Source organism: Adiantum capillus-veneris, chromosome 8 (genome assembly GCF_014529385.1).
Source record: "Adiantum capillus-veneris isolate H3 chromosome 8, ASM1452938v2, whole genome shotgun sequence".
Taxonomy (NCBI): domain Eukaryota; kingdom Viridiplantae; phylum Streptophyta; class Polypodiopsida; order Polypodiales; family Pteridaceae; genus Adiantum; species Adiantum capillus-veneris.
The window spans coordinates 93,178,478-93,201,186 of NC_140938.1; the positions used below are offsets into that span (position 1 = coordinate 93,178,478).

A 22,709-nucleotide genomic window follows, 5' to 3' on the forward strand; every position below is an offset into this window, starting at 1 on the left:
TATAGGATACCAGAGAAGACCAAGGATAGATTACACAGGTTAGCACAAACATAATACCCCTCTTGGCTACCAGGGACAAGACGACAACTCAGCTAAAGAAGCCTACTGTGCTACCTTTCCATACTCTGCCATGTGCATGCTCACCACCTCTGTAAGCCACAACCAAAAACGCCCACCTCAAAGGGGTTGTAGAACGAGCACGCAGCTTTACCCAAAAATAAAAGAATGGTGCGCACTGTCCATAGGCAGCGCAAAAGAAACCCCAAATTACAAACACCAAATTTGAGTAACAGTTCATGAACTTCATGTGATTAATTGCATCTTTCCTCTTGGTTTGCGCTTTCTCCACCCCTATGCATCAACATTTTCCATTAGTATCAAAAGATTGTAAATGATACAGCCAAGTACTAAGACAATGAAGGCCAAGGACACACACCAAAAGTTTTCTGCGAACAAACATGCATACCTCTCACAAAAACCAAAAAGCACAAATTTTACACAAGTACTACATCGATTGCAAACTAGACTAAAACTTTCTTCAAGACCAAGCACTACATAAGCAAGCAGTAGATAGCAACCACTACTCACTTCCAAAGCACTTAAACATGCAATGCAAAGGCTTTATTCCTAAACTTGGACATCTTAATAAAAAGTACTCTTCAAATACTTACATGCTCGAGCAAATGCACAAAATCTGGACATGCATTAAAGCAGATAAAAACAGCTACAGAATACTCACAAAAGCAAGGTAGTAGATAAGCGTCAGTATTGACAACAGGACAAAGACTATTTGGAACACATTATACCTGCATACATAAAAGAATAGAGAAGTCAGAATGTAAAGCAAGGAGTCCTGACCAATGCTCTATAGAACATCTCTGCTAGCACAACAAATTACTCCATGGCTCTTAGGTAAATAGAAGTGCCGAACAAAAAATTGCAACTCACAAATCACCACTCACTTAAATAAATATTTGATTCCTCTTAGCGACTCCAAGGTGTGTCCAAAAATCTCTTGAACAGACGTTGCCTGAGCATATAATGCAAATGCTGTAGCACTGAACTGGATAACGCTGCAAAACAGTATCTTCCATATTTAAGACACCAAAACCATGTCTGTCCTCGGAACACTCCTAAAACAAATTTAGAAGACTAAGATTTTTGGTTCCATGTGAGCACTACCCATTTAAGATTGCATGTGGAGATGCAGACGAGAGAGAGAGAGAGAGAGAGAGAGAGAGAGAGGTGCATCTTCCTCATTACAAAAATCTGTGATTCAGTAAATTATCACCTGATTGAGGATAGTAAGATGAGCCCAACATTGAATAAAAAAGAATTCATCAAAGTTCCTCCCCATCTGTGAAATCCAAATGAATATTAAGTAGAATGTTCTGTTTCAACGAAATTTGGGAACTCAAAACTACAGAGCTGCATTCACTACATAACCTCAAGAAAATATACTCACTTCATTGGATGGATTGTGACAAATACAAGTCGTAGTCCAAGCTGCATCTCCCCCGCCATTACAGCCAAAAGAAGGTAAAAGCAGAAAAAAGCAAATGCAGCAGTCCCAAAGAGTCCTGAGAAGTAAATAAGGCTTGATTGAGTCGCTAAAAGAAACTCAGTAGAATGAGTAACAACTTTACAATTAGTAAAATTCAAAGACTTTCAACTGGGCTTAACTGTGAAACCCGTAAAACCCTAATTAAGAAATATACGCCTAGTCATGGTGTGCATACAATGCTCCATATTCAACGGTATGGTGAAAACATAAACCTAGACCAATCCAAGCCGAGTGTGGCAACTTTATCATGATGTGTCTCCCAATTCACAGTGCAATTAAGCATGGAGTGGCTGATAAACATAACACGATGTTATGAAAAACATGATGGTCTAATCGCGCCCCTTGCAACCAATGCATATGATGTATATCTAACGTAGTATTTAAAGCAGTCGAGCATCAACATATGCAAGCAATGCACAAGGGTGCATAAATATGCAAGCTTCACCAATGATTTTACCAAGGTGGTAAGGTACGTAAGGTACGGTACGTATTTGGTACGACCTGTACGTAGTACCGAATGGATAGAGTTGTTAGGTACGTAAAATTTGTATGTTTCTTTTTTTAAAGCCAAAAACCTACAATACAATCTGTACTTGCTGAAAAGTTCATAAGTATCACTCCAAGGATGTTAGTTCACTATTCTACAAACCAAGGCAAAAAGCTTTCGTATGACCAAGGTAAAGCTTTCATATGAGTTCCTGATCCTGCTTGCCCTCCTATATTCACCACCGCAATGACATTTGTGCTCTGCAGATGAAAGTTGTGTCGAAATGTCTGCAAAATTAGGCGCTAGGATCAGGCTAAAGAAGGGAAAACCAAAAATTGCCGACACGATGGGATTTTTTTCCAAACACACCACACATAACCCACAAGACCACTCTCATTATTATTATAAATTTTATTTTATTTTAAACACGTACAATATGAATCCGTACAGTATGGTACCGTACTTACGTACGTACCGTACCGTACCATACGGATCCGTACATACGTACGGATATGTCGGGCGCAACGGAAGAGAATAAGGATTTTGCTCGGATCTAGTACTCCGCACACAAACACAAGGGACACTTTACTTCACTTGAAAGAACTGAACTGAACTGAACGAAAGAGAGACGAGAGAGAGAGAGAGAAAAGAGACGACACACGGATGTCGGGTCCCAAGACTTTCTTTATTCTTGCACAAATGCGACTACAATGATGCTATTGCTAATGGGTACTGATGCTACTGATGCTGCATGGTATTGATGCTACTGAGGTACTGAAGGGGTCTATGTCGAAGACAAAGATGTCAACGACGGGTTCTAAGTCGAAGACGGTGAGGTCAACGACGAGGTCTATGTTGAAGACGATGACGTCGACGATGAGGTACTAAGGGTCTTTGTCGACTACGATGAAGCCGACAACGGTACTGTGTCAAAGACGGTGAAGTCAACGACGGTTCTATGTCGAAGACGGTGATGTCGACGACGGGTACTGCTAGTCTATGTCGATGACGATGATGTCGACGACGACCATGATGGTGATTGTGACTGTGACGATGACGACGATGGTGTTGTCATCCGACGTCAAGCCCGGGACTGTGATGACGATGACGATGACGAAGGTGTCGTCGTCAAGATAGGGATCTGCGATGACGATGACGATGTCAACGACGACGATGGTGTCGATGACGACGGCGTCAAGGCTGAAAAATGAAAATGCTAGATGCACTTCTCGGGATCTGCTACTGCGACAATACTACCGCTCATGTCTTACAAGGCATAAGCCAATTAAGATCAGTTGCAAGAGAAAGATCCAGATTTGTTTCAAGTCACTGTTTTTCTCAGAAGCAGTGCCATGCAGATGTTGATGTCTACAGCTACCAAGTAGCTTACTCCAAGTACTTGGCAAGCTTTCAAGGGGAAAAAAAAAATTTGCCCGAAGTTATATGGTTTCTGACATCTTCCTTCGGAGTGCAACTTCTGGCAGAGTGGGGTATCCTGAAATGCTTGCCATGGAAACCCTAGCAGCTTATAACTTGAAGTTTCTCGACATCTCCTAGTAGATGTCTCTTCACGAGCAACTGACCTTGGAGGTCCAGTGCGATTGCTATCTTGGCACTACCATCGCCATCAAAGAAACACTGTTTGTCCAAGAGCTGATGGACCATGCTGTGCTCGGCTACGACCTTATGAAAGAAACCTAGCCCTAATTTTTGGTGCAGGTTTCAGGATGGAAAGTCAGTCGACTTTTCGAGCTCGACTAATGTCGAGATTGCTTTTTAAGTTTGAACTTTGCCTGAGAATCTGTTTGAGAACTTGTTTGGTGATCCTATTTGGAATTTGTTTGAAATGGATGGTATCTATATTGAACCTGTTTTGGTGCCAATTTGAATTGTTTGACTCTGGTTTGATACTGGTTTCAATGATTGGTGATTTTACTCCCGGGTGGAGAAGTGAGAAATATTGTTTTGGTATTGTTTGAACCTTAGAACGACGCAGGCCGATGCCTGGGGAGCGTTTCGTTGTATGTTTGAAAACCTCCGGACGGCGCAGGCCGATGCCTGGGGAGCGTTTGGTTGTATGCTTGTAAAATAATTCTTGTTGTGACTCCCGGCCCGGACCTGGATGGTTATGCGGGAGGAGTATTAAGAAGTCTAAGCAATGGTTACTCTCAGCACCTCCAAATGACTAAGGCTGCAGTCTGGGGGGCGTTTGGTTGTAAAAGGCCTCTATATCTCCTGGCCCGGACCTTTTTAGGTTATGCGGGAGGAGTGATGAGGGAGTCGTTGAATATCTCCCGGCCCGCACCTTGTTAGGTTATGCGGGAGGAGTGTTCATCGGCGGCTTTATGTTACTATGTCTTGTAACATGCATATGTAAGCATTTGTGTTGCATTCTGATGTGCCAACTACTGAATATTCCTAATTGGATGAGATTGCCTGGGTATGTAATTTTAGTGCATCAAGACACCCATGGAAGATCAGTACGATCTGGGTGTGATGGCTAATTTTACTACGCCGAAATATCAAGAGTTCCAATCTGGACGAAAGGAGAAGCTAACTCCTTGATCAAAAGAGCATAAAGGAGAAGCTAACTCCTTGATCAAAACAGCCGAAAGGAGAAGCTAACTCCTTGATCAAAAGAGCAGAAAGGAGAAGCTAACTCCTTAATAAAAAGAGCAAACTGATTGTCCCTCGCAATGTCCCTCGGAAATGTTTGAGCTAACTTGAGTTGTTTTGCAGATATGCTCTAATGGCGGACGATTACTCTCTTTCAAGAAGGGGAGATGTAACAAACTGCTAACGTATCAAAGCCTAAAGAATGGAGCCAACTTACAGATGTGGCTGAGGGGCTTAAACTGTCACAAAGTGATGACGTGGTCGCCCGAGAGCAAAAACCCTAACCCTAATTTTTGCCAAAAACCGTAAATGCTGAAACCCTAATTTTGGAAACCCTAACCCTAAAACTACAGAAACCCTAACCCTAACACTAAGGGCAGCAGGGAGATTTTCGAAAATTGCGATGGCTGATGACGTGGCAGACTATACGGATTTCTGTGATTTACGCTGACAGCTTTTTGGCTTTGCTTTTGGACCAAAAGCTTTTGAGTTTTAAAGGCTTTTTACTGTAACTGCTTTTCAGGCCAAGGGCCTTTAAATATCAGGCTAGGGCTCATTCTCTGGCATGCTTCCTGGCGAAGGTGCAGGAGTCTGGAGTACCGGCTTGTACTATGTTGATGCAATATAAAGAAATATCGAAAGGGACGCCAAGGTTTGGGGCCAATACTATCTGGGGTGGAATTCCACCACTCCATGTCGCGTGTCGTCTCTCTCTCTTTCAATTCAGTTGTTATTGAAGTGCTAAAAGTCTGTTCGGTCTGTTCTTTTCTATTGGCACGTGGTGCCCGCCTTGTGACAGCTTGTTTCGACTATTCAAGAGCTTATAGGACCATGTTGCGGTCGGCTACAACCTTATGGAAAAAATCTAACCCTAATTTTGGTACAAGTTTCAAGATGGAAAGCAAGTCGTCTTTCAAAAGCTCGACTATTGTCGAGATTGCTTCTTAAGTTTGAGTTCTGTTTAAGAACTTGTTTGGTGATCCTGTTTGGAATTTGTTTGAAATGGAGGATATCTCTTTTGAACCTGTCTTGGTGTCGATTTGAATTGTTTGACTCTGGTTTTAATACTGGTTTTAAAGATTGGTGAATTTACTCCAGGGTGGAGTAGTGAGAAATGATGTTTGAGAATGCTTGGTCGTACTCATGGCTTGGACTTTTGTGCTTATTTACAGGAGGAGTATTGAATGTTTGAAAAGTGATGTTTTTTTACTATGGCACGGACCCTTGTGGTTATTTACGAGAGGAGTATTGTTGTTGTTACTCATGGCCCGGACCTAGATGGTTATTTACGGGGGGAGTATTAAGAAGTCTAAGCAGTGGTTACTCTCATCATCTCCAAACGACGCAAGCTGCAATTTAGGGGGTGTTTGGTTGTAAAAGGCCTCTATATTCATGGCCAGGACTAAAATGGTTATTTGCGGGGGAGGGGAGGGTATTTATCGGCGACTTTATGTTTCTAAGTCTTGTAACATGCATATGTGAGCATTTGTGTTGCATTGTGATATGCCAACCACTAAAATACTTCTTATTGGATGAGACTTTTCTCAACGACCCATGATATGAAGATCTCCAATCTAGAAAGAGACTCCTTATTGGATGAGATTTTTTTCGGAAGCCAACTACCCAGAAAATCAAGAGCTCCAATTTGGAATGAGAAAACTGATTGTCCCTCGGAATGATAATTTTTTTACCTAATTTGAGTTGTTTGTGTCAGGTGCAACGGAAGTGTGTATGGATTTAGTTCGGATCTGGTACTCCGCACAAACACAAGGGACGCTTTACTTCACTTGAAAGACTGAACTGAACTGAAAGAAAGAGAGAGACGAGAGAGAAAAGAGACGACACAAGGATGTCGGGCCCCAAACCCTCAAGGGCCCCCTTGCTCTGTTGCCAGAGCAAGTACTTTCTATGTTCTTGCACAATGCTCATACAATGACTGAATGTTGAGATGTTGATGCTAATCGGTACTGATGCTTTGGTACTTGATGACGACGATGTCGACGACAACGATGATGTCCTCGGTAAACGACGACGACGATGTCAAGGCTGAAATCTAAAAACGCTAGGTACTTCTGTTGTGGATCTTCTACTGCGGTGGGGATCTACAACTGCATGCATAGGTGCAATGCAAAAACGCTAGCTGATCCGGGCTAAATCTGCAAAGCGCTGGCTGCTTTAGGCTGAAACCAAATACGCTAGGCTGATCTGGGTACTGATGGTCGATGCGGCAAGGATCTGCAACCGGGAAGGGTGCGGTAAGGCGAGGTTCAGGGCTGATCTGAAAACGCTGGTTTTATGGACTGAAAACGCTAGTCTTCTAATGCTGAAAACGTTGGGCTGAATCAAGGGAAAACGCTATAGCTCCGGAGGTGCTACTGCCAATCGGTGCCTGCCTCCTTGTGTCTCTCCATTTATCTGCTTCTACTGAGCGCCCAATGTTTTTCTTTTATAGTTCCTTTCGCCATTTTCCCTACCTACATCCCAACAAGATAAATGAAAAGTCACTTATGAATAAATGACCTAAAAGAGGTGGTTCTCGTGGTAAAATGCATGCATGATGAAATATTGTCATGTGCAAGAGAGGGTATGCAACTATGACCGGCCTCGGCATGCACATCCTACTAGAGGCTCACAAAGTGCCAGGCTAGGTCCTAAGCTAGACGACTAACGCTAGATGGTAGCAGAAACATATCCATGTAGTGCAAGTGAAGTGCGCACGTGACATCCCCCTGTTAAAGGTGAGACAACTGCCGAACTTCTATCTACTTCTGACGCTGACTGCTTCTGACGCATGTGGATGCATAACCAATGAAGATTCCTCTAAACGAGTGGATACTTGTCACGTGCACATCTTACTGTAACAGACATGGACACTCCAAGTCAAGAATCAATCACGACAGCACCAAATAACCACTTCAAAACAATTCACAAATCACAATAGACTTGCACTGGCCCGGCAGAGTTCCGTGCCTAGAGATATTGGCCCCAAAGACTGGTGCCCCTTTCGGTATTTCTTTATGTATTAATCAATGTCAAAGTACAAGAGAGCCTTTAGGGTTTCACTCTCAGACTCTGCGTCCAGATGCTTTGCAGAGTGTAAGCCCAAACCGCTTATTTATTGTTTACAAGGGATGTCAAAAGCAGAGCCCCAAAAGCTTCAGTTCCAAAAGCAAAATTCTCTCTCTCTCTCACACAAGAGAGTTTTAATAAAATAAAGCAAATAATCTCTCTCTCTCTCTCTCTCTCTCTCTCTCTCTCTCTCTCTCTCTCTCACAGTTTGCGTGGAGGAATAAAGCAAAAGTTGACGCAAAAGCAACAGAAAAACTGCCGCTAATTCAACAAGCGCCATTTTCGGATTTTCATCTACTGCTTTTAGGGTTAGGGTTAGGGTTAGGGTTAGGGTTTAGGACAGGTTTTAGGGTTAGGATTTCTAGCAAATTTTAGGGTTTGCAGGTTTTAGGGTTAGGGTTTGCAAAATTAGGGTTTTCAACAACAGTCAGGGCTAGGGTTTCCCGCATGCTCTCGGCCAGACATGTCATCACTTTGTGACATACCCCCCTCTTGAAAGCATTATAATCGCCCTCGATTACACCTGCAAAACAGACAGAAGCCAAAAACCGTCTTAGCAGACACTGACTGTTAGTACCTACGTACTAGGAACACACATCTAGCACATGTACCAATCGACAGTCACATCACACGACATCACAGGACATCACTAGACATACAAGACATCACATGACATTCAACATTCATTCGGATCTTAGACCATGATTTATCGGCAATGTAGCTAACAATCGCATCTAGATCCAATCGGGACCTCATCGATGTCCAATTGACTAACCCCTATTGCAACCATGTCTATTCGAGATCAATCAAACCAAAATGTTGCAGTCATTTCGTCTATCAGTTCCTGCACTCAAAAGAAGTCAAGAACAAATCAGTATCATAATTAGGAATTCCATTTCATAAAGTCATCCAACAGAATAATGTTAGCTCTCAGTATCCCTGAAGCTCAAAGAGACATCAGTGACTTTAGTATCAAAATCAAGGCATCTGTTGACAAAGGAGCGGAGTGACTCCCCTCATGTGCATCCCACTGCACCAGATCTCCGGCCAAGCTGAATTCTGGGTTCCATTTGGAATAGACTATGCTAAACCAAAAGCATCGAGGTAAAGTTTCACAATCTGAGGAGTATCTGTCAGGTTGCACACAGCATGATCATCAGATTACAGTCAATACCCATCAGGAGCATTTTACAATGCATAGAACCCATTTCCCTATTTTAGCCATTTTTCACTTATTATTATTAAGTGACTTTGTTGGGAAACTGGGTAGGGCAATTTGGCTAAGGAAATATATAAGAAAGCTACTGCTAGCACTTTCTGGCAGAAGAGGCAACAGGGAACCCTGTTCTGGCAGTGCACCTTCTCAGCAAGACCGGCAGGAGGACTTAGCGTTTTTCAACCATCAAGACACGAATAGTGTTTTCTGCAACAGATCAACGTTTTGCAGTTTGGAGCAGATCACCTAGCGTTTGCAGATTCCCAGATCAGCCCTGGCGTTTTTGTATACAGCAGATCAGCCTAGCGTTTTTGCATTTGCAGATTACCATCAACGTTTTGCAGATTTCCCGCGACAGAACCCACTTTTGCATCAGCGTTTTCAGTTTTCAGCAGTTAGACTCCGCACTGCAGCCCCCAAACCTCGCAGATCTCTGCTTCCCGCACCAGATCCTCGCCGCACGGTCAGATCAACCAGCGTTTGCAAATTCATCCCGCTATTCGCAGATTTCAGCATCTGCGTTTTCAGCGCATCGTCGTCGTGTCATCGTCATCGCCGTCGTCACCGACATAGAGTCGGAATTCAGCAGATACAAGATTTGCAGATTTCAGCCCCTAGCGTTTTCAGTTTTCAGCCCATCTCGTCGTCGTCGTCGTCGACATCATCGGCAAGACCATTGCATTTAGACCATTGTACAACGATTGTGCGATCAATAGCATAGACCTCTCTCGCCATAGAGAGTGGGGCCCTTGGAGGAGGGTTTGACATTATTCTGGTGTTGTATTCTTCTCTCTCTCTCTCTCTCTCTCTCTCTCTCTCTCTCTCTCTCTCTCTCTCTCTCTCTCTCAGCACCTTCATTCACAGTGTTTATCCACTTTGTTTGTGATCATTCGCACTCTCACTAAAGGAACGGAAGGCTCTCCCTTCCGTAAGTAAAAGGAACCCTTGAGCACAGTTCAGAGCACTCATCTTGAGCAAAGTTCAACATTCACTTCCGCTGCACCTTACAATACTGCGGATGCAGATCTTGGTGCGATGTAACACCAACCAATCGAGTTGCTAGGTAGCCTTGCAGAATACCAGCCTTCATGCTGACTCAGCCTTGCGAGCAAGTACTACCACTCGAATAGTCCTGTCGTGAAAACATTGCGGGTGAGGTTGGAAGGTAAAGGTGCTCTAGGTATTTCCAAGGGTTTCTTGGCGACGGAAGTGGATGCACCCTACATGCGAATGCGAATGCAAAAGAGGCTAGGGATCCTGTCTCCAACTCCTTTCATATCCACATAAGAGGCAAGTAGATCCTGGTACTCAAGATCTGGGTTTTCGTGTATCCGATGTCGATCTTCCTTCAAAGACATAGCAATGAATGATCGGGGCTCGAAGATTCTTTCAAGAAAAAAAAACTGGGAGAGGTTCTTTGGGTTCTTGGTGTACTTGGGTTCCTTGGGTTTTTGGTTCTTCTTGGTACTTCCCTTGAGTTCACGAAGCCAAAGCGCACACAGAGCTAGCCAATGTCATGTGCAGCGGAAGTGTGTATGGATTCTAGTACTCCGCACAAACACAAGGGACACTTTACTTCACTCGAAAGACTAAACTGAACTGAAAGAAAGAGAGAGACAAGAGAAAAGTGTTCAATCTATTCTTTTCTGTTGGCACATGGTGCCCCGTGATAGCATCTCTTGTAAGTTATATAAGTGCCCATATGGCCACTAGTGTCTCAGAGAGAGTTGGACCCTCGAGAGTTGTAGCTTGCAAAGAGTAAGGGGCGCCAATCTTTGGGACAAAGCGTCTTGGCTTAGAACTACGCCGTGCCGTGTCGACTCTCCTTTTCTCTCTTTCTCTCTCCTCAAGTTTAGAGATTTTGCAATTTTTGTCCGTGTGTTGCTATTGATTTCCTTGCTTGGAGTGTCCAAGCCTGTAACAGCCCTACCTCGAGGTGGGGGCTTGGAAGTTTTCATGAGGTCGAAGATTGCTTTTTGCAAGTATTTGGTTTTGTTGTTTGTTTTCTTGTTTGTTTGGTTTTTGCATGCTCTTCTTGCTTAGGTGACTAGGGGTGTGTGTGGTGTGTATGTGAGAGATGCAAGTTTTGTTTGTTGTGTTTTCTTTGTGCTTTCTCGACCTGCTTTCTTTTTTCGGCGCCTGAGTGTTTGAAAACGCTCTCTCTCACCAACTCAGTTTCCTTTTGTTTTTGTTGTTTTGTGTCATCTTTCTCTGTTTTTCTTTTTCCTTATGGTTATTTTGGTTTCTGTTTTTGTGTTTGTTTTGTTTGTCCGTGTTGGGATGTGGGAATCTGTGTTGCTGCTCTCCTCTCTCTACCAGGTTTGTTTTGTTTGCCTGTTTTTCCATTTGCCAATCTGCATGGCCACTCTGCTATTGTCTTCTTGAAGTTCCCTTCCCAGCTCTGGATTTCAAGAGCCACCTTCAGCAAGTGGATTGGTCGCTATCCTGGCTGACAGCTCCTTGTCTGTTCCAGTGCAGCGCTCTGCTAGTCATTGCTAGTCATCTTGTCTGCTCCAGTGCAGCGCTTTGCTCATCTTGTGGCCTCCTTTTGCAGTTCTCTTGGTGATGTCAGTTGTTTCTTCTCTATCATCTTCGTCATCAATTGCTCCCTCCCTCCTATTTTTCTCTTGCTTTGCTGTCAGATGGTACCAGCTGACGGACATTGCCCAACATTGAGCGATTGCCAATGCAGATGTCCCTTACTCCACATCACCATCGGTGGCCTTTTCGTAGTTTTGGATTATGGTATGCAATTGCAGAGAGAGCTTTTAGTGGGGGTGCCCACCTTTTAGAGGCTGCTGTCATCCTCTCTCCATTCAGTTTTTACTCTCTTTACGATTTTCCTGGCGTTTCAGTTTTTACATTTCTGCACTTTTGACTGGTCGTGTGCAGGGTTTCCAGATATTGCCTTCAGGTCTGCTTTGTAAACAGATTTGTACGTGGCCATAGAATCAGCACCATTCAGGCATTCTGAAGGACGTTCAAGTAATAGAATCAGCTCCTTCTCTTTGCAAAGAAAGAGAGAAAGAGATGCACTAAGAATAGGCATATAAACCAAGATTCAAAGCGTATTGAAAGAACTCAAAAAAAATCAAAAATAGAGATCCCATTGATTAACGGTAAAGACACACCAGGAAGAAAGACGGCACCTGTCTCAAGCTTACAGACATCAACACGTCGCCACAAGAAAACGGACAATAACACGGCAAGCTTTACATCAATAAAGGCACGGACAACATCGGTAGTTGAACCAAAATTCATGAGGAACTCAAGCAACAGCAAATTGAGCTTTAAGATCCTGTCCGTACTTCAGTAATATATGTGCAAGAATACATACCCCAAACATTGTCAAGCTTGATAAAGACCTCATTCAAAAAAGGTGAGACTGGAGGCTGAAGCAGCATGTACAAAATGATATGCAGCACCCAGATCACAGACACAACCAATCTGCACACAAAGATAACCCAGTTCACTACACTCAGTACCATTATGCGTCTCAACTGGCAGAATTAAGCAGTCACAATCAGTGGCGCTTATAAAAACACTCACCCTATTATACCGAGCACAAAGTTCACGAGATATCCTAGCACAGTTAAGGCCCAAGATGTATCCGCCTGCACAAAGAGATATTATTCAACAGCTAGGCTACAACTGAATCAACCTTTATGAGAGAAAATATTCAACAGCTAGGCTACCTTCTCTCCCTGAGGGTAAACTTCTTCCAAAGCTTTCACATCATCTTCCAAAAGCAGGAGTTCCTGGATAAAATAGGCGAAGTTTAAACTTAATTGGGCAATCCAGGTTTGCAAGCAAGGTCAAAATGCTATGAACAACAGCCTAGTAATCAGAATGAAGAAATGACAGAATGTACATATAATCTATCAACCTGTTGTACTGCCTTCACATTTTTTCTCCATTTTCGACCTTTACTGCCACTTCTCTCTTCCCGTTGGAGAGCAAGTGCAAGCTCCCGTATATCTCTTGCACGTTTTCCCAAGTCTGTCGCCTCCTGTGCACAAGGTCAGTGTGAGCAAAATGTGGCAAAGCCTAGTAAATGATGAAGCATTTGGCAGTTCATGGAAGGATGTCTTACAAGTTACAATCAATCAACAAAGAACGACTAACATCATTTGAACAGCCCAATCATGAAAGCAGATGCACTACGCTTACAAATGTCGAGCATCGCATCTTGCATGGAAACAGGAGCATGATGGTATATGTGAACAAAAACAGCACTCACCTTTATATACTGAGACCTTGTAATAACAGCTTTTGGGCGCCGAAGGAAGCTAAAAATCATGCTCAAAGGCAAGCAAGCAATTCCAATGCCACCAAATATCTGCAGTATCAGAATTAAGCTAGGTGAGTGACTTCCTTTATTTATGTGCAAACTTTACATTCATGTCGTTTCTTATCCGCCAGAAAGCTTACCGAAAATAAAACAGATCCAACAATGGTAGTGAGGGCCACAACATATTCTGGAAATGATGTTGTGAACGTCCATGTCGCCATTGAATTTGTTGCCGTGTACGAATAGCACTGCAAATACATGGCAGTGAACACACCCCTAGTTAACTTAATCTCACGATAATGCCCTCCTGTATTTAGCCTAGAGACGAAACCATTTCTGAAGAGGGGCAGTGCTTGAAACAATGGTAGCAAGGAAGCCACAAAAAACTGAAGGGCAGGGAGAGGCAGCCAGAGGTATCAAAAATTGTGGATACTGTAAGTGCAAAGATAATAGCATGGCAACAGAGGAAGCTCAATACACAGGAAATGCACACAAATACCGATGATGTCGCCCCAATGATGTACTCTATGTCACTACATGCCCCGCCCCAAAACCTATATAAGAACTCACTGCTTGATGAAGGAAGCTATCTAGACTGTTCTCAACATGATTGCTTCATTTGTCTGTACACGTAGCATTTCAGATAATCAGAGCTTGTTCACCTCTGGTTACCCTCCCTTAGCAATTAGATGGGCGGCAATATTAAGTCCACACAACACATATTGTTTCCTACACAGTGTGTGCCAGAGATACCTTGTGGCCTTTTGTACGACACACAATGTGTCATAGTCACCTTATGGTTTTTTGTATAACATGCGTGCATGCCTGTGCGTGTGCGTGTGCGTGTGCTTTCAAGGCAGGATGTTTTCAAAAAAGCCTATGAGTAGGTGTCCAAAACGTTCTTTTGAGTCTCATTAGGGAGAATCAATCGAGATTCCCACTTTAAGTTGAGAAGAAAAAGGTAGTAGAAGGGAAAAGGAAAAGCCAAGTTTTGCGAGCAATGCTATCCATGCTGAATAGAATAATGAAAAAATAGCCCCGACGTCTAGTTAGGATATCATAACCAAAAACATGGAGCCTTTATAAGCTTCAAAATCGAAATTCCAAGCATTCAATTCACGTACGGAAGTGCTAGAACCCAAGCACGGGCGGGTGCTTGTCAAAGAGGAAAAATCCCTTGTGAACGCTTCTGCCACAGATGAAAGACGCTGAACTGTGAAGTCTACTTTCCCAACTAAGCCTGCATAAAACAAGAAAGGCACAGACATTATAAGTAGCAATGATTACACTTCCTCAGCAATGTTTTGTGTTGCCAATACTGTCTTGATATTGTGTGCAATAACTCAGCATATTATAACATTCCCAAAATAAGTGGTTGTCGGTTCCAAACATTCTAGGCTCTAGCCGGAGCACCCTTTTTTATAGTAAAAGGACTTTAAAAATGTCGTCCAAAAATAGCTTCCTCACCACAGGTGGCAATAAAAGCTTTAATAATGTCATCGATAACAACAGTTGAAAGAAGCTCAACGTACCATATAAGATTCCAACAACCAACCCCACCACAACAGCAGTGAGCGCAACCCACAGCAATGCACTACAGACTCTTCGAAGAGCAGTCCTGAACAGACATAGGAAAGTTTTAGTACCTTTGAAAGAAGAAGATTGATAACTTTCTTCTGTTTTGAGGCTAGAGAGAGAGAGAGAGAGAGAGAGGGGGGGGGGGGGGGGGGGGGGAGGGGTGGTAAGATATGCAGAACCCTGATATATGTAGGGCACGTGGGAGGCTTGGGAGATTATCAGTCCATCATCTGACATCTACATATTGCTTATTGGCCATTTGTCAGTTTGTGGTTTTGTTGTGTGTGTGCGTGTTGGGGCCCCGGGGGGGGGGGGGGGGGGGGGGGGGGGGGAGATTGATCACGTTAAAATTATGTATCTCAGACGAACATGCCCAGTTTATAGCCTATTTATTAAGTTGGTCATTTTACGTATTTGATATGATTTATTTTATGGGAAGTATATGAGGGCCTCTAGGGCAATCACTCTGTATCCATTTGGAGCAATCCCAAGCTTGGCTTCTCTCTCTCTCTCTCTCTCTCTCTCTCTCTCTCTCTCTCTCTCTCTCTCTCATGTGCATTGCACTTGAACCACATGGACAAGGCTACTACTACAGGTCAACATCAATCTTAGTTACTATAGCTTAGGATCTAGCCTGGCACTATGTGAGCCTCTAGAAGGACATACATGATCAGGCAGGTCATTAGTTGCATACCCTAGTCATAAAGTCATCTCAAAATGTAAACAGTCTCGAAGTCACTTCAATCATTTTTATTTTTATTTTATAAAAGTGGCCGGCCACGTTGGCCGGGTTCACACTACGTCCGCATGGACATTGGACACCCATGTCAAGAGACTGTGACAACCACTATATATATTTGCTGGTTTCTTTCCCTTAATTTTTATTTAATTTTTGGGACCCTCTTGTTAAAATCACAAATGCTCAAACATTGCATGGCCAATGCGAAGCCATTGGCCGAGAGTTTCAGCCACAAGAGTCAAGGCCAGGCAGCCACGAGATGGTTGGGCCGATCCGCACTAGAATCCGATTCGTAAAGAAGTAGCTAGGCTCAATTAAAGTCATTTAGGCCCCTCGGCAAGAAGGGCGCCCAAATTTGAGGTTGGGGGCTGATTTTTATCAATGTGCTCCTCAGTGTATTTGCGAGTAGTGGGTGCGAGGTGATCACAGCTTTAAAGGAAAGCTTGTCTTCTCCCTTGTCTCATGCAGCGCGATGATTTGCTATCGCGCATCCCTCTCTCCCCTTTGCACATATGGTAATGCCCCACTAGTTGGGCTTCTCAGACGACCATGTACAGTTCTGGGGGTTTTATGCGCATTTGCCAAGGCAAGAGCCTTCTGTACATGAACCGGATTATCTAATTGCTAATCCCCTTAAGATACGCACAGTTCCATCACGAAGGAATGCGAAAATGGAGAGTTTTCTCGCGTGAAAACTTGTCCGATTTACAAGGGAACCATCCCATTGCGTACGAGAGCTTCTGAGACACACGTAGACATGTTTGCTCTGCTTAAAATGATGCGAAACAAGGAATTACAGCCTGTTGTGTGAAGAACACTCTTACTATATGTGTTTATTCATAACTAAACTTAGATAAAATTTGAAACTGAACTAGAACAAGAGACAAAGACTCAAGAGACTGAATGTGTGTTGATTGATTGAAATGTGTTACAAGAGTGTTCTTATATAGAAACTGAAGAGACACGATGAAAGTCATGACCATAGGTCAAGAGACATGACTCTAGGCCAATAGTCGTGTCCTGTTGTAGAGTCGTGACCTTTCGGCGTAAAGGTACAGCCATTCGCTGAAGAGGCATGGCTATTCGCCGAACAAGTGCAACTCTTGGGGGAAGAGACACATCCTTTCGAGATCAGAGGTCTCTGATCTGGTACATCTTCGTATCTGCAAAAGAATAAAGTGAAGAAGGTAATACAAAGACAAAGAATATGTCACAATCGTGACATTCCCTCCCATTTAAAATAAAACCCAGGGTAGTTGCAGAAACTCTGGGAGAAGGAATATATTTATGCTTGCTTCTCCATCCAAAGCTCTAATTGTTAAGTCCAAAGTCATGGCATTGTCATTGGCCATAACTATTTTGCCAAACTGAAAACTAATCATATCTGCAACTTGATTAGTACCTTTGTCAAAGTCATTTGTAACTTCTAGCTTTGTCCAAGAAAAGATTGAATCGTTTTCTGCTTCAAGTGAAACTATTGGTAAACTAACTTGAGTTTTCTGTTGAGTGACGACCACTAGTTGGAAACTATTCCATTGGTTTATCTGGAACAGTAAAATCCTCCTCAAGGGATGTCGTAGACTGAGACAGAGTAGTGTCACAAAAAGGTGACGTGACAGGTGCTGGCAGGTTGCTGACGTGATAGGCAGTCGGCTGTTGCTGTGGCAGACAGAGTATGAACAGGATGACGTGGCACGCTGTACGAATTTCCGTAAATTGCACCGACATGCTGACGTGGCAAGACGTATGGATTTCCGCTTTTTGCGTTGACATGCTGGCGTGGCCTGCTATACGGAATTCTGAAATCTACGCTAAATCTTTGATTCTTCTGTATAATAATTAATTGCCCAAAGCATAGATGTTGTCGAATTGTTATAAGAACTGTAAGACTTTCTTCTGACCTTTCACTCCACAAAGTGAAAAAATTTATTGTCGTGCCTCCATTCTTGAAATCTTTTGGTTGGTTAGGCGCAAACCACGGATGTGGATAGTAGGGATATCCATACGGGCTCCAACCATTATACCCAAGTGGCAATGGTGGTAGGGAAGGTGATGGCAACGGTGGTGGAAGAGGCGGTTGCACTAGATCAAGGTCAAACGACTGCACAATGTTCCTAAAGACTCCCCCAATTGGAGAAGATGCTTTGAGAAGGTTGCCAGCTAGAGCCTCTAGCTGGTACCGCGTGGGCATCAAAGGGGGCAACATGTAGTTGAGGGACTGTTGAAAACTTTGCAACATCGAGAGATTCTCTTGCGGATGCCACAAAAGTAAGTCACGAAGCTCATCAAGAAGAAACTATAGGTACTTTGTAGAATCCAAAAACACCTTTGTGCTCTGTCTCTTCTTAGTAGGCCGGTATGCTTTTAGAAAAGCACACGACTGGAGCTTTGATACCACTGTAACGGAAGGGCACCATGTGCCAACGAAAAGAGCAGACGAAACCAACTTTAAGCACTTCAACGGCAAGAGTTCCACGACACACGAGACACGGAGTGGCGGAGTTCCACCCCAAGAGAGCACTAGCCCCAAACCCTGGCACCCCTTTCAGTATTTCTTTATATTGCTTCAACTTAGTACAACGGCTATGGCTCTGCTCTGCATCTGTCCGCGGTAGAATGCCAAAGAGAGAGAGAGAGAGAGAGAGAGAGAGAGAGAGAGAGAGCCCACAATTCATGTATATAAAGGCCCTAGGCACATCCAAAAGCAGTACACATGAAAAGCATGGAATCTAAAAGCACCTGGTCTCCAAAAGCTGCCAGCACAAATTCAAGGAATCCATACACTTGCCACGTTAGAAGCCTGTCAGCGCAAATCACGGGCGTTGCCACATCTGCATGTCAGTTGATTGGCAGATTGTCCGTACAACACTGCCTCGTCATCAACTAGATACAGCAATCTTTTTGAGTGTGTATGGAGGTCCTGCTTTAATATCTTGGGCCCCATTGAACAGGGTCCCATAAGTAGGTTGGGGGTTAGGATTTCAATCCTCACCCTTTTCTTTAAAAACTCGCCACTCGGCGAGGATCCTTAAGTTGGTAAGACTTCTTCTTCTTCTTCTTTCGCTTCTACTAGGGTTTAGGCCCCTCGGCCCGGATTTGCAAGGTTAGAGGCTCAAAAGCTCTAACCCGTCAGGTCTTGGCTTGACACGTCAAGAGTTCATGACACCTAGCATAACTTTGCCACATGGCACATTTATGTCACCACGACCAATGTGACATGAAACGTTTCGAGGTTTCATTGGTTTGAGGTTACCTGGTTAAAAGGGGGCAAAAAAAAAATCAACTCATTTCACCGGAACATTTCAACCGTTTCACTGTTTCACCATTTCAAAGGGTTGAAACGGGTTTTTATGTCAGACTCTGAGGACCCGAGCAACATAGGAACAGGGGTCATGCCTCAAGCAAGCCTACTAGGTGAGCACATACATCTCTAGTACCACCTTAAAAGGTATGTCAACCTCGCATACCGAAGGGCACACCCACAAATCAGCCCTCACTCCTTAATATGCTCCTCGTACATACTGGAGCCACCAGACAGAAGATGAAACTAGAACACCCCCACACCAATACGGGTGTGTGGGCATAGCTGCCAAGGGCCAAGAGTCCCAAGTGTGGTGATCACACGAGATGTCTCATAATTTATAGGACTTCACAACCAAAGGGTTAGGTTCACACTAGCCGGACATATTTGCAGGCGCCCATCCTGATGTCTAGGGATGTAATAGTACCCCCCAATCGCGGGCGTTTGGATCCCCCTAGTTCAGTAGCCCGATCGATCAGCGTACCTCTGGTGTGGGTGATATCTGGGCTCTACTCATTGGTCTGCCCCTCTGTCTACCCAATAGGTGGTCTAAAGAAATCTGTAATCTGCCTCTTAAGACCCTCTCTCTGGTCTCCGCAATAGGCTCCCTTTGTGTCTGCGTAGCTCGATTAAAAATAACCCAAGACATCTCTGATTCTGATATCTCATGCCCTGGATAGTGGTCCAAAACCCTTGCTGAAGAGAGAATGAAATCGCCCCCATATGTAACATACGTAATGCAGCTATGTCTTAGGCTTCAAATGGCATAGCTGGCATATTCTAGCCTTTGCAGGTATCGCCCTAAATCTGCCACCCTCGACCGCAAGCTGAAGTTGGCCTGGAGAATACCACAATGTTGCTTCACACCTGCTCACCTTACTCATACTCTTCTCCTCACATCCTGCTTGCATCAGCACACCTGGGATCCACGAGCCCCATGCTCCGATATCATATCAGAAGTGCACGGACAGTGGAAGAAAAAACGAGAGAGAGATAGAGAGAGAGAGAGAGAGAGAGAGAGAGAGAGAGAGAGAGAGAGAGAGAGAGAGAGAGAGAGAGAGAGAGAGACCAACAAACTCAGCAATGAATATTACAATGGTAGCTGGGGTTTCTTCTATACCTCTCAACTGAATGCCCTGACCCAGTTCATCATGTCAAATAAGTAAAAAACATCTATAAATGATAAAGTTGATAAATAGATAAATAGAATCACACTCGGCAGTCACTTGAGATGCATAATTTTAACAATATCACGATTGCATGCAATAATCACGTCTCCATAAGTGCTACATAGAGAATGTCCCCTCCATTATTGAGCATGTAATCACCATCTTAAGATACTTTCACCAATGTTACATAGAGAACATTCCTTAAGAATATAATCATTTTATGAACATCCTTCAGGAATTTATCACTGTTTCTGATTATTGAGACTTCACCCATTCTGGCCTTGAAAAACAAGCAGGAAATAAAAGATCGTTGACATCAACCTCCACGGAGAAACAAAGGACTGGAAATGATTCCAGACAAATTTATATACAACAGCATTAACGAAACAACAGTACAAAGCGACAAAAAGCGTACTTCTCTTGGTCTCCTTCGTAGTAGAAAATGGTGAATGGAATAATGAAAAAGACAAGAATCGCATTGAGGATGTAAATGCCAAGCCATAGCTGCTTCATGGGTAGAGTGAAGCTGCAGGCGCCATTATACACAGAGTTCTGACATGCACGCTGATTTGCAATGTCCGCCGGCAGCATGAGAATGGAAAGCTCTGCTATTGAAAGCCCAAGCACCACCACAATCTTGGGAAAGTAAGCCTGGTTTGAGTCATCTGGGTGCTGATAGTTGACCAGAAGGTATGTATTGAAAAGCAGCGAGAGAACACATACGACAATTACGATCACAAGCAATACCACATTGTAATCCCCCATGGATGTGGTACCGTGATCTTTCAAGGCAGGTTTTCACCTTTGCTGTTGACAACTACAGTCCGCGTCTTTCATGAACGAAAGCAAAGCGAGTACTGAGTCTTTGCAGATATCCTAGACCCCTCCGAGAGACTGTTGAACGAAATCTTTTACCTTGCGAGCGACAGCGTTAGCTGTTTCCTAGAGGAAAGCCATAACCTGTCGTTCGTAACAGCAAGGGCGACGCAGAAGATCTGAAGCAGATCCAAAAGGGTACCCACACCGTGGTCCGTGAGCATCAAACAATGAGAGCCCACCATTCCAGAAAATTAACCACTGTTCACGCGCTAGAAAACGCGGGGATTGACAGATGGCAAGGTTGGAAAATTAGGGGCTGGAATGAGTGAAAAAGGGGCCAATGTGAAGCCAAGATTGAGACGCTGAGAAGATTAATGGTGTTTTTTTGGCCTGGTCCAAAGGGGGGAGGCTTTAGTGATGGTTTCCCTTTTTGCTAATGAAAAAGGGGAAGTTATTTTGGAAATAGATTTATTTGAAAATTTTAGTGTAAAATTGATTATTAAAAAGACCATCTTTTGAGATGATGAGGTTTTTGGCCTGCCCCAAAGGGGTGATGCCTCCCCTTTTTGCTAATGAAAGAGTTATAAGATACTCATTATTTTTATATTTCAAAATAGAGAAATTTAAAGATTGGTGTGAGGCCATTTATGGGGGAGATCATGTGTAGGGGGAAGGGGAATGATACGGTCAAGTTGTCCCTATTACCTAACATCATTAACCTATGCATAGAGGCTATCCATCTAAAAACCTTTTCTAGTGCTTATGCCTTGTTTTATCATCATATGGTTTGGACGCTTCACCTTGAAAATTTATTGCAGACACCACGATCAACACACCCCATTCTCTCTTCGGGAATCGGAGTCCCGACTCCTTCCCTTGCCACCCCTCTTTCTCTCACAGCATACCACATAGCCCTGTTGCCTACATCGGCAAGTCGTTAGAACTTAGAACCACCTATTTATATATTGCTTTAAGGAGAATCTCGGAGCATCTCTCTCTCTCTCTCTCTCTCTCTCTCTCACACACACACACACACACTGCCATCTGTGTAATGATGCAAACCTCCATGGCCATACATGTCTATTAGTTTGCATTCAAATCATGGGATCTCTCCCTCTCTCTCTCTCTCTCTCTCTCTCTCTCTCTCTCTCACACACACACACACACACGCCTCCTATTCATGATGCGCCTTGTGAGCTTGAACGTGCTACCTCAAAGGGGCCCGCTACCCATTGTTGCTACACACAGTTGATCATCACTTAACCTGCCAGTCGAGCCTGGCACGGGATAGGGCAGAGGCTCAGAGAGAGCTCTAGGATCATGATAGTGGCCACTGATTTGCACACATGGGGCAAACCTAGCAGAGAATAGGGAACCTAGGATGATACACCAGTGGCACTAACCATGGCCGGCAAAAGACAGAGTGGAAGTGGACAATAAGAAATGTAGGGTCATTGACGTCCTTGATGGATGCAGGTGCCACTGGATGCAGGTCAAGTGAGGTAAGTTTTGGTGTCAATGATGTGGCCATCCTCGTTTGCATGTAACACAAGGTTCTAAGTTTTATCGATTACATCTTACATTAGGTTTCAGACAAGGGCATGATCCCCTCCCTCTCGTTCTGCCTTCTTTTCTTCCCTTTACTCTCTTCATTGTTTTCAATATATTTAGTTCATCGTGTATGTATCCTCTCAACTCTTATTTGATTTTTCCACTACGTTGATGTACAACATTGGACAATCTCCATTCCATCTTCTAACCAAAGCCTCCAACTTTTACTTTGGAATACTTTCATCTTTAATAAACTTAAATTTTCTCTTCAATAAAGTTATATAGACGTCGTCCATATTCTCAATATGT

At 43.6% G+C, this 22,709-nt stretch overlaps 1 protein-coding gene across 1 annotated transcript; it reads right to left on the minus strand.

Moving 5' to 3' along the window:
- Positions 1 to 231: 231 nt before the first annotated feature.
- Positions 232 to 21,032, minus strand: LOC147452560 (LIMR family protein Os06g0128200-like). Its single transcript, XM_086518199.1, has 14 exons — positions 20,446 to 21,032; positions 14,776 to 14,861; positions 14,368 to 14,483; positions 13,384 to 13,491; positions 13,193 to 13,291; positions 12,839 to 12,961; positions 12,648 to 12,710; positions 12,502 to 12,566; positions 12,290 to 12,399; positions 1,466 to 1,580; positions 1,292 to 1,357; positions 963 to 1,073; positions 740 to 806; positions 232 to 351 (listed from the first exon to the last, which is right to left on the minus strand). The coding sequence occupies exons 1-14, from the start codon at positions 20,793 to 20,795 to the stop codon at positions 304 to 306; spliced, it is 1,527 nt and encodes a 508-aa protein (XP_086374325.1). The 5' UTR covers positions 20,796 to 21,032; the 3' UTR covers positions 232 to 303.
- Positions 21,033 to 22,709: the final 1,677 nt, after the last annotated feature.

Excerpts from the sequence above, each read along its gene's own strand:
- LOC147452560 (XM_086518199.1), bottom strand. The coding sequence starts at position 20,795 with ATGGGGGATTACAATGTGGTATTGCTTGTGATCGTAATTGTCGTATGT. Across the intron at positions 1,581-12,289 it reads CAAGCTTGACAATGTTTGGG|GACTCTTTGGGACTGCTGCA; the intron begins GTATGTATTCTT and ends TTTACTTCTCAG. Across the intron at positions 807-962 it reads GGAATCAAATATTTATTTAA|GTATAATGTGTTCCAAATAG; the intron begins GTGAGTGGTGAT and ends TTATGTATGCAG.